Consider the following 18182-nt stretch of genomic DNA (forward strand, 5'->3'; position numbering starts at 1 on the left):
GAGCAACCAAAAATAATAATAAATAAACAAATAAATAATTTAAAAAATTAATGGATAGGGTACTGCCTCACAGAACATCAAGGATGGGTAACAGGTCAACTAGGAAAGGGAGATGTTAGATATCCAACCTCAAATGACAGGCATGAGAAGAATGCTTCAGAGATGCTGAGTGGGAAGTTCTTTAATCATTGACCACATTCTTTAAACAGTAACCTAAAACAATTTAGAAATGTATATTCATGTTATTTCCCAATAATAATGATGACAACTAAGATGCAATAGGCACTTTCTATGAGCAACAGCTGAGCTGAGACTGCTTAGGCATCATTTCATAGTCTCACAATAACCCCCCAAAGGAGGCAGTAATCCCTATTTTACAAAGAGGGAAACTGAGGCTCAGGGAGGCAAAGTTGCTTGCTGAGGATCACAGAGCCAGCAAGAGAAAGAGCAGGATCCAAGCCGTCTCTTGACCACTGCATTCCTGAGATACTGAAACCAGATCCCAATATTTCTGAAACATCAATGGGACATAACACAGTAGATTTTTACTTAAAAAATGCCACGACTTCCTGATTTATTTTGAGGGGAAGACAGTTCTTTGCTTAGGCTCCTCCTTGGTATGACAAAGCAGAGAAAACTCCTGCTCAGTAATGGTGATGATGAGGAGGGTGATATCCTCAGTTAACCCTTTTGGACACATCATGCGTTTCATCCCTACAATACCCCATGATGTAGACACAATTATCCATATCCTAGATACAAGGAAACTAAGGTCTAAAGAAAGGAAGTAGTCTCAGCCTTTCAAGGTCACAGCCAGTAAGTGTGGAACTCAAGGTCTAACCAGAGGTCATCTGTTGCCAAAGCCCAATCCTTGGCTACTATTATCCCAATTCAAAGGGGCAGATGAGAATTTTGGGAAAAGAACTCTAGAATCTGTGAAAAAAACTAGATTTGAGGAACACAAGCCTGAAAACATGGAGCTTCATTAGGATTCATCCTGCTTTGTACTCTAAGTGAAAGTCATTCAGTCATGTCCAATTCTTTGCATACCCATAGACTATACAGTCCATGAAACTCTCCAGGCCAGAATACCAGAGGGGGTAGCCATTCCCTTCTCCAGGGGATCTTCCCGACACAGGAATTGAACCAGGGTGTCCAGCATTGCAGGCAAACCACAACTAATTCCATGGTAATACCAGGAGCTCCAGACCCTCAAAATCATCATATGGAAGGGAGGAAGACAAGAAAAAGCTCTGTACACTAGAGACTGCAGGTCCAATGTAGCTAACTGTTTTTGTAGCTTAAATGTTTTCTGAGAACACAGTCAATTTATATATTATCTACTGAATTACATATTACCTATGGTTGCTTTTGTGCCAAAACAGCAGAGCTGAGTGGTTGCAACAGAGGCTTTATGGCCTGCAAAGTCTAAGTAATTATTAATTATCTGGCCCTTTAAAAAAAAGTTTGCCAACCTATGGACTACAAGTTAAGAGGGCCTAACGCAACACAAACCAGAAAAATAGCAAGCCTAGAGTCTCCAACCAGAAGAGGCATACACTTCACCTATACTGCCAATGCTTGAAACACTGGGCTTCTAATCACATTTTTCAAAAAAGCACACTATCCCAAACCAGCCACCCCTGCCCCTCACACCCTGCCCTCATCACCCTCTTAAAAGACCAGCAGCAGTAAGTCTTACCTTTGTTGTACATGTTCGTTGGCACTTGGACGTCACTCAGACTGATGTTCACAGGCAGATTATTAAAATGGTCATTTGGGGCTAAGATGAATTCCTTCCCCAGCTCCAAAAAATTCCCGTCTTTGTCCCTTTCATTTATTAGCACAGCATTGAAGTATTCATACTGAAGGAGAAAGTAAAAAAAGAAAAAAACACAACATGTGGCTTAAAGGAGAAGACTGTGAACTCAGACCTGAGTATGGCTGACCATCCCCTACACTTGTGAATCTTAACTCTAGTCACATAATCTCTTTAAGCCTTTCACACCATCTATGGCTGTTTCTGCACTAGTGATATGACAGCACTAGATAAATAGTTCCCAGTGTCATTAAGTACTTTTGAAAAACAAGTTTAAGAAGCTTCTCAGTACTTCCTTATATAAATACAGAGAAAACTGCACAAAAACATTTCAATTCTTTAAAGTTTGAAGACAGACTCTGCCCCTAATCAGCCTAACTTTAAGTAGAAGGAGACTGGAAAACAACAAAAATTAGGTAAATATATAATATGTTAGATAGTCATATTTGCTATTCTAAGTGCTTCCCATATGTTAACTTATTCACTTCTCCTAACAACTCTAAGAACTAGGTTTTAAGAGTATTTTCAATTCACAAGTGAAGAAATTGAGGTAGAGAGAATTTCTGTATGTTGTCAAAAATTGCACCACTGAGAAGCAGAAACAGAATTAAAATATACACAGTCTAATTCCAAAGACTGGGCATTTATCTGCAGCACAGTACTGCAAGATGGTGGATGGCAGGTGTGGTCATAACTATCAGATCAGCAATTTAAAACAAATGTAATTAATATGCTAAGGGAACTACTGGAAAAAGTAGAAAACAGGTAAGAAGATAGATAAGTAGAGAGACAAATATTCTAACAAACTATCAGAATGAAATGCTAGAAATCAAAAACACATAACAGAAATGAAGAATGCTGATGTCTCACTGCCAACCAAGACACAGTTGAGGAAATAATTCAGTGAGCCTGAAGCCATATCAGTAGAAACTTCTCAAACTGAAAAGCAAATTTAAAAAAAAAAAGGGGGGGGGAAATAACAGAATCTTCGAAAACCATGGAACAATTACAAAAAGTGTAACAGATGTGTAATGGGAATACCAGAGGAGGAGAAAGAGAAAAAAAGAACAGAAGAAATATTTGAAGTAATATTTCCAAAATTAATGACAAACAACAAACCCAATCCAAGAAGTCCAGGAAACATCAAGCACATGAATATTAAAACAAACAACAACAATAACAAAAAAAATTTCTATACCTAGACATGTCATATCCAAACTACAAAAACCAAGAAGAGAAACTACTAAAGAAAGCCAGAAAGGGGGAAAGCTGTACCTACAGAAGAACAAAGACAAGGATTAGATCAAGACTTCTGTTCAGAAAACAGAAAAGCAAGAAGAGAGTGCCATGAAATAGTATTTGAAGAAAGGCCTACCAACTTAGAATTTTGTATCCAGCAAAATTATTCTTCAAAACTGAAAAATAAATAAAGACCTCTTCAGACAAATAAAAATTCAAGAAATTTTCTGCAAACAGACCTGCCTTGCAAAAAATGGTAAAAGCCCTTTAAAGGGAGGGAAACTATATACATCAGAAACCCTGATCTACATAAAGAAAAGACTGTTTTATAGAAGAAATAAATAAAAGTAAAATATTTAATTTTCTTATTCTTAACTGACCTCTCAGATAATAGTTTGATTAAAATAATAATGGCAACAAATTACTGGATTATAAAAATTCATGGATAAGTGAAATGAATATCACAATGTTATGAAGAATAGGAGGGAGATATTGGGACTATTCTATCATAATGTCCCATACCATCCATGAAGTGGTACAGGGTTATTTGACAGTGGACTTTTATTAGTTATAAATGTAAAATACAAGCTATATAACAACCTCTAAACCAATTTTTAAAAAGAAGTATAAATGCTTAGGAAGAAAAAACAATACTAATATTATACTAAAAATATGATATGCTCAATTAAAACCAGACAAGGCATAAAAAGGGTAGAAGACAAAGAAAAGGGCAATGAATAGAAAACAGTTACAAACATGGTACATATTAATCCAATCATATCAATAATCACTTAAAATGTGAATGGTCTAAATACATTAATTAAAAGAGACTGTCAAAGTGGATAAAAAAATAAAAGCTGTCTACAAGAAACTCACCTTAAATATAAAGGACAAGTTGATTAAAAGTCAGGGGATAGAGAAAAATTTACCATGTTAACATTAATCAAAAGGCAGCCAGAGTGACCATATTAACTTCAGACAAAGCAGACTTTAAAGCAAGGAAAATTATCAGGAAAAAAACACTGGTATTACATAATGACAAAGGGGTCAATTCTCCAAGAAGGCATAACAGTCTTAAACGTGGATGCATCTAACAGAATATTAAAATATGTGAGGGAAAAAATGGCAGAACTACAAGGAGAAACGGCTAATACTAAACACTACTAAACAAGCACTACTAAAGTTGAAGACTTCAGTACCCCCTCTATCAGTAACTGACAAATGTATCAGGCAGAATATTGTTAGCAATGTGAACTGAAGAGCACAACAACTGGCCCTAACTGACTACAGGCTACTTCATCCAACAACAGCAGAATAAACATTTTTGTCAAGCTTACATGGAACATTCACTATGAAAGACCACATTCTGAGCCATTAAACACATTTTAACAAACAAAAGAATAGAAATCAGACAAAGTATGCTCTCAGACCACACTGAAATTAAACTATAAATCAACAACAGAAGGACAGTTGGACAAATCCCAAAATATTTGGAGATTAAACAACATATTTGTAAATAAAACATGGGTCAAAGAATAAATCTCAAGAGAAATTTTAAACTAAATTAAAATCAAAATACAACTTATCAAAATTTACAAGATGCAGCAAAAGCAGTGCTTACAGGAAAATTTACAGCATTCAATATATTTATTAGAAAACAGATCTAAAATCAATCATCTCAGCTTCTTCTTTAAGAAAGTAGAAAATTAAATCCAAAGCAGAAGAAAAAAATACTTGTTTTAATTTTCCTAAATAGAAATCAATGAAATTGAAAACAGGAAATCAATTAAGAAAATCAATGACTCTGAGAACAAGATCGCGGAGAAGTAGGTGGATGTGTAGTAAATATCTCTCCATGGATACATCAAGAATACACCTTCAGACATAGAAGTGCATGCAGAACACCAGCTGAGAGTGGACAGGAGTACCTGACCAGTAGAAAAGAATACATAGCCCCACGCAAAACTCTGTAGGACGAAGGAACTAGGGGAAAAAACAAAAGAGTGTTAGTAGGACTGGACCTGCCCTTGGTCAGTGGGGGAACTGAAGCAAGGTTCCGATCCCCACATTGGAGCAACTGTCGGAGTTAAAGGAGACACATTTAAGGCTGAAAATGAAACAACTGATCTGTGGCAGCATAAATGGAATGAGAATCAGACAGTCCTTGCTGCAGCCATACATACCCCAGACAGGGACACAGATCCCCTGGAAGGTACAGTGGCTGGGAGCTGGAGTTTAGGAATTCTGGAGCAATTCCCAAGCAAGGGTTGCTGTTGACTCTGGAGAGATGGATGGAGAGAATGTGAGGGAGGAGACTGGTGGGAAATGCCTGTGGAGGAAACGTGGGCAGCCATGGAAGCAAGGTGATACTGCAGAATCACGCATAGCGGGTGGAGCCGTCACCATAGCCCCTCTCCCACAGCACACCAGCACTGAGCGCTGCACAATAGAGAGGCTGGCCCATCAAATGCCTGACACACTGAACTACAGAGTAGGACCCCAACCAAGGTGTTCCTTTAAGTGACTGATGCAATGAACTACAAGGTAGGATCCCAACCAGGTGGGCCCTGCTATGTGCCTGATGCACTCAACAGCAGAGAAGGACCCCAGGCAAGGAAGCCCCCGAAGTGCCTCAACGGACAGAGATACAAAGACTGGCCAAAGAGGCCTTCTGATCACCAAATACAAGAGGCTTGAAAAAACTCTGATAGGGCCTCCTCCTGTGGTGGAGGCAGTCCATGTCCCTGGCACACTAGGCGTCACCAGGGTCCCCACAAGCTAAGCAGCTGTGCCACCTTCATGCTCAACTCTCCCTGGGGCAGAGCTGCCACAGGCTAAAAAAGTCTTGCGTGGGGTCGCTTGGGAAGTAGCCGACTCTGCAACCCTGTAGACTGTGTCCTGCCAGGCTTCTCAGTCAGGGATGGGGGGTTCTCCAGGCAAGAATATTGGAGCATACTGGCCAATACTGGTTGCCATACCCTTCTAGAGCACAATATTTCCTGCTGCCCTAGCCTCCAACTCCCCTGAGTACCTGGTGCTGCCAGAACCCCCGCAACCCAAGCAGCTGCACCACCTCCACACCTGGCCCTTACAGGGGCAAACCCAGGTCCTCCAGGGCAGCCTGAGGAGCAAACCCCAGTGGACGACTCACATGCAGAGGTGGGAATAAAACCACAACTGAAACCCAAGGGCAGTGTGACTAAGGAAGAAGACCCAAAACCCTCCCACCAGCTGCACAAGCTGTGGACTAAATCCACAAGAGTAACTAGTTAGATTGTGTGTCTATGGAGTATATAAAAGGTCATTGAGAGCTCCCACAAAACAAAACGCACTAGTTCTGATAGCTGTGGACATTGGAGGCAAGAATACAGAGGAGTAGAACCAGATTAGAATCTGAGCTGCCCCCGCAGCAGGTCCAGAGATCAGCACAGTGTTAGACGGCACCCCAGGGAGGTGAGGTAGGCTCTGACTCCCAGCGAGGTAAAGGACTCTGAAAGCAGTGACTGAAGAAAAACTTTTATTATTCTTATGTTTTGACTTGTTCTGTAGATTCTTTTGGATTTTTTTCATTTTTATTTTCCTCCCCCCCCCCCCGCCCCCGCAACCCTCATTCTGTTGTAGTTGTCAATTTTATTGGCACTATGAAGTCTACTTAAGCTTTTGAGCTTTTTTTTTTTTTTTTTTCATTTTTTTCTCAGTCACATTTTTAATTGTTGTTACAAACTTCTGCCTCTACGTTGGGCTTTTGAAGTTCTGGGGAGTTTTCTTCTTTTTTTTTGTTTTCTGTTTAATTTTAATTTTTAATTTTTAAAACTTATCATTATTTTTTCTACATGTATTACTTTGCTTGCTTTTCCTACTGTTCTTTTCCCTATGCAGTTAATCTTTAATATATATAAATCTTCTTTATCTACCTCTACTTAACTTTGCATATCTATTCTTTTTTTTCCTTTCCTCTCAACATATTTCTTAGCTTTATTTTCATTGCTTTATTCCACAATTGGCATCTTGCTTTAGTTTTGTTTTCCAGTTTGTGCTTTAGTTAGTTTTGTTAAGGTAGACATAACTTTTGGTTCCCTTAGTTTTGTTCTTAACTGATAAATATAATTTTTTTATTTCCTTTGTTCACTGGGTCATTCTACTGTACTTTACTTTTGTTGGACTGTATTGACTTTGCCCATGGGTATGAATGCATATGTGTATATTCTATTATTTTAATTATTATTTGCCTGATTTTGTAACTGCCAATACTCTGGGGTTCACCTTTGGTTTCTCGTTCTTGGATATTTGTTTTAATCTCACTTAATGCCATAACAAACCACTTGTGGAACCTTCATTCCACCAGAGATCAATCCCTGAGCCTTTGGAGTGGGGACACTGATTCAAAGATCCTAGACTACCAGAGAACTAACCCCAGGGGGTATCAAAAAGTGAGAACTCACAGAAACGAAACCACTGGAATACAAGACCCAGCATCACCCAACCACCAGCAGTACCCTGTGCAGGATGTCTCATCTAAACAACAAACAAAACAAAATACAAAGCCAATTATCAGCAGACTGGATTACCACCTCACTGAGCCTTGCCCATCAGAGGAAAAACAAACAAACAAACAAAAACTCAGCACAAATCTCTCCCTAAAGAAAGCTTACACAAACCACTGGACCAAGCTTCAGTTCAGCTCAGTTAAGTCGCTCAGTCATGTCCGACTCTTTGCTGCCCCTTTGCAGCATGCCAGGCCTCCCTGTCCATCAACAATTCCCAGTGATGCCACCCAGCCATCTGATCCTCTGTCATCGCCTTCTCCTCCTGCCCCCATTCCCTTCTAGCATCAGAGTCTTTTCTAACAAGTCAACTCTTCACATGAGGTAGCCAAAGTACTGGAGTTTCAGCTTTAGCATCAGTCCTTTCAATGAACATCCAGGACTGATCTCCTTTAGGATGGACTGGATGGACCTCTTTGCAGTCCAAGGGACTCTCAAGAGTCTTCTCCAACACCACAGTTCAAAAGCATCAATTCTTCAGTGCTCAGCCTTCTTCATAGTCCAACTCTCACATCCATACATGACCACAGGAAAAACCATAGCCTTGACTAGATGGACCTTTGTTGGCAAAGTAATGTCTCTGCTTTTTAATATGCTGCCCAGGTTTGTCATAACTTTTCTTCTAAGGAGTAAGCGTCTTTTAATTTCATGGCTGCAGTCACCATCTGCAGTGATTTAGGAGCCCAGAAAATAAAGTCTGACACTGCTTCCGCTGTTTCCCCATCTATTTCCCATGAAGTGATGGGACCGGATGCCATGATCTTCGTTTTCTGAATGTTGAGCTTTAAGCCAACTTTTTCACTCTCCTCTTTCACATTCATCAAGAGGCTCTTTAGCTCCTCTTCACTTTCTGCCATAAGGGTGGTGGCATCTGCACATCTGAGGTTATTGATATTTCTCCCAGCAATCTTGATTCCAGCTTCTGCTTCTTCCAGCCCAGCATTTCTCATGATGTACTCTGCACATAAGTTAAACAACCAGGGTGACAATATACAGCCTTGATGTATTCCTTTTCCTATTTGGAACCAGTCTGTTGTTCCATGTCCAGTTCTAACTGTTGCTTCCTGACCTGCATATAGGTTTCTCAAGAGGCAGGTCAGGTGCTCTGGTATTCCCATCTCTCTCAGAATTGTCCACAGTTTATTGTGATCCACACAGTCAAAGGCTTTGGCATAGTCAATAAAGCAGAAATAGATGTTTTTCTGGAATGCTCTTGCTTTTTCCAAGATCCAGCGCATATGGCAATTTGATCTCTGGCTCCTCTGCCTTTTCTAAAACCAGCTTGAACATCTGGAAGTTCACGATTTATGTATTACTGAAGCCTGGCTTGGAGAATTTTGAGCATTACTTTACTAGCGTGTGAGATGAGTGCAATTGTGTGGTAGTTTGAGCATTCTTTGGCATTGCCTTTCTTTGGGACCAAGATTAGGAGGGCAGAAACCAAAAGGAAGAAAGAATTCAAGCTTGAAGCCTGGGAAAAGGAGACCTCAAACACAATAAGATAAAAATAATAATAATGAAAAGGAAGAGAAATATACAAATAAAGGAACTAACTAAAAAATACAGAAGTCCAAATAAATGAAGAGAAAATAGGCAAACGGCATGAAAAAGAATTCAGAATAATGATACTAAAGATGATCAAAAACCATGAAAAAAAAAAGGAGAAAATGCATGAATCAATTAACAAAGACCTACAAGAATCAAAGAATAAACATGCAAAGACAACACAATTACTGAAATTAAAAATACTTTAGAAGGAATCAGTAACAGAATATCTAAAGCAGAAGAACGAATTAGTGAGCTTGAAGATAAAATGGTGTAAACAACTTCTGAAGAGCAGAATAAAGTAAAAATAATGAAAAGAACTGAGGATAGTCTCAGAGAGCTTTGGGACAATATCAAACACACCAACATTTGAATTATAGGGGTCCCAGAAGAAGAACAGAAAAAGAAAGGGTATGAGAAAAATTTTGAAGAGATTATAATTGAAAATAGTCAATCAAGTCCAAGAGGCACAAAGAGTTCCATACAGGATAAATCCAAGGAGAAACAAACTAACCAAGACTAAACACAACGAAAGAATATTAAAAGCAGCAAGAGAGAAGCAACAAGTAACATACAAGGGAAACCCCACATGCTTAACAGCTGATCTTTCAGCAGAAACTGCAAGCCAGCAGGATATATTTAAACTACTGAAAGGGAAAAATTTACAACCAAGATTACTCTACCTGGCAAGGATCTCATTCAGAATTCATGGAGAAATCAAAAGCTTTTCAGATAAGCAAAAGAGAATTCAGTACCACCAAACCATCTTTACAACAAATGTTAAAAGGGCTTATATAGTCAAGAAATAGAGAAGAAAAAGATCTACAAAATCAACCACAAACAATTGAGAAAATGGCAATAGGAACATATATATCAATAATTACTTCAAATGTAAATGGATTAAATGCTCCAACCAAAACACACAGACTGGCTGAATGGATAGAAAAACAAGACCCATATATATGCTACCTATAAGAAACAGACTTCAGACCTAAAGACACATTAGATGGAAAGTAAGAGGATGGAAAAATATATTTCATGCACATGGAAAGCAAAAGAAAGCTGGAGTAGTAATACTCATATCAGACAAAATAGACCTTAAAATAAAGAAGATTAAAAGCAATAAGGAAGTACACTACATAATGATCAAGGGATCAACCCAAGAGGAAGACATAATAGTTGTAAATATCTAAGCATCCAACACAGGAGTCCATCAATACATGAGACAAATACCAAAAGACATGAAAGGAGAAATTGACAGTAACACAATAATAGTAGGAGTCTTTAACACCCCACTCACACCAATGGACAGATCATCAAAACAGAAAACTAATAAGGAAATACAAGTCTTAAATGAAACTTTAGATGAGATGTATCTCATTGATATCTTCAGGACATTCCATCCAAATGCAGAAGAATATACCTTCTTCTAAAGTGCACATGGAATATTCTCCAGGATAGACCACAAATCTCTTGGGTCACAAATCAAACCTCAGTAAATTTAAGAAAACTGAAATCATATCAAGCATCTTCTCCAACCATAACGCTATGAGACTAGATATCAATTACAAGAAAAAAAAACTGTAAGAAACACAAACACATGGAGATTAAACAATATGTTTCTAAATAACCAACAGGTTGTTGAAGAAATCAAAAGAGAAATCAAAAAATTTCTAGAAACAAATGACAATGAAAACAGGACTACTCGAAACCTATGGGATACAGCAAAGGCAGTCCTAAGAGGGAAGTTTATAGCCATACAATCCTACCTCAAGAAACAAGAAAAACACTGAATAGACAACTTAACTTTATACCTAAAACAACTTGGAAATAAGAACAAAAAAAAAAATTAGTAGAAGGAAAGAAATTATAAAGATCCAAGTAGAAATAAATGAAAAAGAAATGAAAGAAACAATAGTAAGGATTAATAAAACTAAAAGCTGGTTCTTTGAGAAGATAAACAAAATTGACAACCTTTAGCCAGACACATCAAAAAAAAGGGAGATGCATCAAATCAATCAAATCAGATGAAAAAGAAGAGATTACAACAGACAATGTAGAAATGCAAAGGATTTTAAGAGACTATTATGAACAACTATATGGCAATAAAATGGATAACCTGGAAGAAATGGACAGATTCTTAGAAAAGCACAACCTTCAAGACTGAACCAGGAAGAAAAATAAATTATAAACAACCCAATTACAAGCACTGAAATCGAAGCTGTGATCAAAAACCTCCCAAAAAGCTAAAGCCCAGGACCAGATGGCTTCAAAGGACAATTCTATTAAACATTTAGAGAAGAGCTAATGTCTATCTTTCTAAACTCTTTCAAAAAATTGCAGAGGAAGGAACACTTCCAAACTCATTCCACAAGGCAACCATCACCCTGATACCAAAACCAGACAAAGACAACACAAGAAAAGAAAACTACAGACCAATTTCATTGATCAAAATAGATGCAAAAATCCTCAACAAAATTTTAGCAAACAGAATTCAGCAATGGAAATAAAAACAAAAGTAACAAGTGGGACCTGATTAAACTTAAAAGCTTTTGAACAGCAAAGGAATTATAAGCAAGGTGAAAAGACAACACTCAGAATGAGAGAAAATAATAGCAAATGAAACAACTGACAAAGGATTAATTTCCAAAATATACAAGCAGCTCATACAACTGAATACCAGAAAAACAAATAAACCAATCAAAAAGTGGGGAAAAGACCTAAACAGACATTTCTCCAAAGAAGACATACAGATGGTTAACAAACACATGAAAAGATGCTCAACATCACTCATTATTAGAGAAATGCAAATCAAAACCACAATGAGATATTCTCTCATACCAGTCAGAATGGCCATCATCAAAAAGTCTACAAACAATAAATGCTGGAAAGGGTGTGGAGAAAAAGAAATGCTCTTGCACTGTTGGTGGAAATGTAAATTGATACAGCCTCTATGGAACACGGAAGGGAGATACCTTAAAAACCTAGGAATAAAACCACCTTGTGACTGAGCAATCCCACTCCTAGGCATATACCCTGAGGAAATCAAAATTGAAAAAGCCACATGTATCCCATTGTTTACTGCAGGACTATTTACAATAGCTAAAACATGGAAGCAGCCTAGATATTCATAGACAGATGAATGGATAAAGAAATTGTGGTACATATACACAACTGAATATTAGTCACGATGTGTTCCCAAAAGGAACACATTTGAGTCAGTTCTGATGAGGTACATGAATCTAGAACCTATTATACAGAGTGAAGTGAGCCAGAAAGAGAAAGTAAATATCGTATTCTAACGCACATATATGGAATCTAGAAGTATGGTACTGAAGAACTTACTTACATGTCAGCAAAGGAGAAACGAACATAGAGAATAGATTTATGGGAGGCAGTCCTAAGATGGTGGAGAAATAGGATGGGGAGACCACCTTCTCCCCCACAAATTCATCGCAAGATCATTTGAATGCTTAGCATATACCACAAAACAACTTCTGAACACTGGCAGAGGACACCAGGCACGCAGAAGGGTCTTCGATTGGAGGTTCAGGACAAAATATAAAAGATAAAAACAGAGGCAAAAGAGTTAGGCATGGAGACCTGTCCAGGGGAAGGAGTCGTAAAAGAGAAGTTTCCAAACACCAGGAAACCCTCTAACCGGTGGGTCTGTGGGGAGTTTTGGAATCTCAGAGGGCAATATAACCGGGAGGAAAAAATAAATAAATAAAACCCACAGATTATGCGCCTAACTGCAACTTCCAGCAGAGAAGTAGCCCAGACACTCACATTTGCCACCAGCAAGTGGGGGCTGTTGCTTAGGGTAAGGACGGGGCCTGAATGCCCTGAAGACAATCTGAGGGAGCTAACGTGAGATAGCAACCCAAACTGTGGTATAGCCAGAGAGAGAGAGAACTTTCCTGCAAAAAGCTCTAACCTAAGGCACTGCTGGGCCACTCACAGAACAAAGGACTGAGTGAATACAAGAGGAGAGCTAGCCTGCAGAGGACTGGCCAGTCCACCGCAGGAGGCAGGCAACAGCCAGATCCAGAAGGTGAGGGGCAAACTTGGCCCGAGAGACGGCATCCTCTACCAACTGTGATGAGGCTTCCAGATGCTAACCAAGTCTTCCTGGCATCCTGGATGGTTGACATTAGCCAGGAGGGTCACAGCCAGAGATCAGCTCCCCAGAGGAGACACACGGCACACCTGAGATGGTGTTACCACTGTGCACCCAGGAAACCGAGTGGCTGGGAAGGGGGAGGTGATAAGATGCACTGCCCACCTCAGGAGTGTGCACTTGTCAAGCACCTGGTCACCTGAGATGCTCAGACCTGGGAAGTACATGCAACCCAGGGCCTGCTTTAGACAGTTCCCCTGCAGAGCAACCTGGAGCCTGAGCAGTGTAGACCAGGAAACCACACACACCATGAGCAGGGGCAAACCCAGTGTGGCCCAGACACTGTGAGCACTCCTCACACACACCAGCGATATTTGTTGCAGTGTTCCTCCCTCCCCGCAGCACAATTGAACAAGTGAGCCTAAATAAATGACCACCTTTGCCCCCCTTCTGTCAGAGCGGAAATTAGACACTGAAGAGACTTGCAAACAGAAGAAGTCAAAATAAACAAAGAAGAGGGAATTGCTTTGGAAGTGACAGGTGCAACAGATTAAAACCCTATACATAGCATTGACTACATTGGAAGGGGCCTATAGACCTTGAGAAAAAGTATAAGCTAGAACAAGGAGCTATCTGAAACTGAACTGACACAACACTGCCCTCAACAGCTCCAGAGATATTCCTAGTTATATTTTACTACTATCATTTTTAAATTTTTCTATTTTTAAGTTCTTTATTACTCCTTTAATTTTCATTTTTAAAACCTACTATTACCTTGCAAAAAAAGACCCTATATTTAAAGCAAATTTCATATATATATATTTTATAATTTTTGTGATTTTGCTTTTTTAATATTGTATTTTTTAGAGTTTAACCTCTACTCTAGACTTTTAATCTTTGCTTTTCGGTATTTGTTATCAATTTTGTACCTTTAAGAATCCAATCTTCAGTACTCATTTTTACTTAGGAGTGTGATTACTGGCTTGATTGCTCTCACCCCTTTGGATTCTCCTTTTTCTCCCTCAGGTCACCTCTATCTCCTCCCTCACCCTTCTCTTCTCTACTTAACTCTGTGAATCTCTTTGGGTGTTCCAGGCTGTGGAGAACACTTAGGGAACTGATTACTGGCTAGCTTGGTCTCTCTCCTTTTGACTCCCTCTCCTCTTCTCCTGGTCACCTCTATCTCCTTCCTCTCTCTTCTTTTCTCTATGTAACTCTGTGAACCTCTCTGAGTGTTCCAGACTGTGGAGAACAAACAGGGAATTGATTACTGGCTAGATTGCACTCTCCCCTTTTGATTCCCCCTCTTCTCCTTCTGGTCACCTCTATCTCCCTCCCCCCTCTTCTCTTCTCCATGTAACTCTGTGAACTTCTCTGGGTGTCCCTCACTGTGGAGAATCTTTTCATCATTAACCTAGATGATTTATCATCGGTGCTGTATGGATGGAGAAGACTTGAGGCTACTGTAAGAATAAGACTGAAAGCCAGAGGCAGGAAGCTTAAATCCAAAACGTGAGAACACCAGAAAACTCCTGCCTCCAGGAAACATTAATCGACAAGAGCTCATCCAGAAGCCTCCACACCTACACTGAAACCAAGCTCTACCCAAGAGCCAGCAAGTTTCACAGAAAGACATACCAAGCTAATTCTCCAACAATTCAGGAACATAACCCTGAGCACTGAAATACAGGTGGCCAAAAGTCACATCAAACACATAGACACCTCAAAACTCACTACTGGACACTTCGTTGCACTCCAGAGAGAAGAGATCCAGCTCCACCCACAGGAACACAGACACAAGCTTCCTTAACCAGGATACTGTGACAAGCTACTCGTCCAACCCCACCCACGGGGAGGAAACTCCACAATAAGGAGGAAGCACAAACTTCCAGCATACAGAAAGGCCACCCCAAACACAGCAATCTAAACAAGATGAAAAGGCAGAGAAATATTCAGCAGGTAAAGGAAAATGATAAAAGCCCACCAAATCAAACAAAAGAGGAGGTGATAGGGAATCTATCTGAAAAAGAATTCAGAATAATGATAGTAAAAATGATCCAAAATCTTGAAAACAAAATGGAGTTAAAGATAAACAGTCTGGAGACAAGGATTGAGAAGATGCAAGAAAAGTTTAACAAAGACCTAGAAGAAATAAAAAAGAGTAGAATAACTGAGGCAGAAGATAACTAAGGCAGAAGAATAACTGAGGCAGAAGTGAGGTGGAAGACAGAATAGTGGGAATAAATGAAGCAGAGAGGAAAAAAGAGAAAAGAATTAAAAGAAATGAGGACAACCTTAGAGACCTCTGGGACAATGTTAAACGCCCCAAAATTCAAATCATAGGAGTCCCAGAAGAAGAAAACAAAAAGAAAGGCCATGAGAAAATATGTGAGGAGATAATAGCTGAAAACTTCCTTAAAATGGGGAAGGAAATAGCTACCCAATTCCAAGAAACCCAGAGTCCCAAACAGCACAAGGTGAAACACCCCAAGACACATATTAATCAAATTTATGAAGATCAAACACAAAGAACAAATATTACAAGCAGCAAGGCAAAAACAACAAATATCACACAAGGGGATCCCCATAAGGATAACAGCTATCTATTAATAGAAACTCTTCAAGACAGAAGGGAATGACAGGACATACTTAAAGTGATGAAAAACAAAAACCTACAACCCAGATTACTACACTCAGCAAGGATCTCATTCAAATATGAAGGAGAAATCAAAAGCTTCACAGAAAAGCAAAGCTGAGAGAATTCAGCACTACCAAACCAGCTCTTCAACAAATGCTAAAGGATCTTCTCTAGACAGGAAACACAGACAAGGTTTATAAACTGGAACCCAAAACAACAGAGTAAATGGTAACAGGCTCATACTTATCAATAATTACCTTAAATGTAAATGGGCTGAATGCCCAAACCAAAAGACAAAGACTGGCTGAATGGATACAAAAACAAGACCCCTATATATGCTGTCTACAAGACATCCACCTCAAAACAAGCGATACATACAGACTGAAAGTGAAGGGCTGGAAAAAGATATTTCACACAAATGGAGACCAAAAGAAAGCAGGAGTAGCAATACTCATATCAGATAAAACAGACTTTAAAACAAAGGCTGTGAAAAGAGACAAAGAAGGATACTACATAATGATCAAAGGATCAATCCAAGAAGAAGATATAACAGTTATAAATATATATGCACCCAACATGGGAGACCACAATATGTAAGGCAAATGCTAACAAGTATGAAAGGAGAAATTAACAGTAGCACAATAATAGTGGGAGACTTTAATACCCCACTCACACCTATGGATAGATCAACTAAACAGAAAATTAGCAAGGAAATGCAAACTTTACAAGATACAATGGACCAGTTAGACCTAATTGATATCTATAGGACATTTCACCCCAAAACAATGAATTTCACTTTTTTCTCAAGTGCACATGGAACCTTCTCCAGGATAAATCACATCCTGGGCCATAAATCTAGCCTTGGTAAATTCAAAAAAATTGAAATCATCTCAAGCATCTTTTCTGATCACAATGTGTTAAGATTAGATATCAACTACAGGAAAAAAAAATATTAAAAATACAAATATATGAAGGCTAAACAACACACTTCTGAATAACCAACAAAACACAGAAGAAATCAAAAAGAAATCAAAATGTACATAGAAATGAATAAAAATGAAAACACAACAACCCAAAACCTATGGGATTCAGTAAAAGCAGTGCTAAGGGGAAGGTTCATAGCAATATAAGCCTACCTCAAAAAACAGGAGAAAAATCTAATAAATAACCTAACTCTTCACCTAAAGCAACTAGAAAAAGAAGAAATGAAGAACCCCAGGGTTAGTAGAAAGAAAGAAATCATAAAAATTAGGGCAGAAATAAATGCAAAAGAAACAAAAGAGACCATAGCAAAAATCAACAAAGCTAAAAGCTTGTTCTTTGAGAATATAAATAAAATAGACAAATCATTAAACAGACTCATCAAGAAAAAAGAAGAGAAGAATCAAATCAATAAAATTAGAAATGAAAATGGAGAAATCATAACATACAACACAGAAATACAAAGGATCATAAGAGACTACTATCAGCAACTATATGCCAATAAAATGGACAACTTGGAAGAAATGGACAAATTCTTAGAAAAGTATAACTTTCCAAAACTGAATCAGGAAGAAATATAGAATCTTAACAGACCCATCACAAGCATGGAAATCGAAACTAATCAGAAATATTCCAACAAACAAAAGCCCAGGACCAGATGGCTTCACAGCTGAATTCTACCAAAAATTTAGAGAAGAGCTAACACCTATCCTCCTCAAACTCTTCCAGAAAACTGCAGAGGAAGGTAAACTTCTAAACTCATTCTATGAGGCCACCATCACCCTAATACCAAAATCAGATAAAGATGCCACAAAAAAAGAAAACTACAGGCCAATATCACTGATCAACATAGATGCAAAAATCCTTAACAAAATTCTAGCAAACAGAATCCAACAACATATTAAAAAGATCATACATCATGACCAAGTGGGCTTTACCCCAGGGATGCAAGGATTCTTCAATATTCACTAATCAATCAACATGATACACCACATTAACAAACTGAAAGATAAAACCCATATGATTATCTCAATAGATGCAGAGAAAGCCTTCAACAAAATTCAACATCCATTTATGATAAAAACCCTTCAGAAAGTAGGCATAGAAGGAACATACCTCAACATAATAAAAGCCATATATGATAAACCCACAGCAAAGATTATCCTCAATGGAGAAAAATTGAAAGCATTTCCCCTAAAGTTAGGAACAAGACAAGGGTGCCCACTCTCACCACTATTATTCAACATAGTATTGGAAGTTTTAGCTCCAGCAATCAGAGAAGAAAAAGAAATAAAA

At 38.6% G+C, this 18182-nt stretch overlaps 1 protein-coding gene across 1 annotated transcript in view; it reads right to left on the reverse strand.

The window, feature by feature from the left end:
• Window positions 1-18182, reverse strand: part of CACNA2D3 (calcium voltage-gated channel auxiliary subunit alpha2delta 3) — an 875864-nt gene that overhangs the window by 477827 nt on the left and 379855 nt on the right. The window contains exon 5 of the mRNA XM_068982393.1: window positions 1703-1865. Coding sequence (XP_068838494.1) covers window positions 1703-1865 — 163 coding nt within the window. The remainder of the gene's footprint in view (window positions 1-1702; window positions 1866-18182) is intronic.

The sequence above is a fragment of the Capricornis sumatraensis genome, chromosome 10 (assembly GCF_032405125.1).
Source record: "Capricornis sumatraensis isolate serow.1 chromosome 10, serow.2, whole genome shotgun sequence".
Taxonomy (NCBI): domain Eukaryota; kingdom Metazoa; phylum Chordata; class Mammalia; order Artiodactyla; family Bovidae; genus Capricornis; species Capricornis sumatraensis.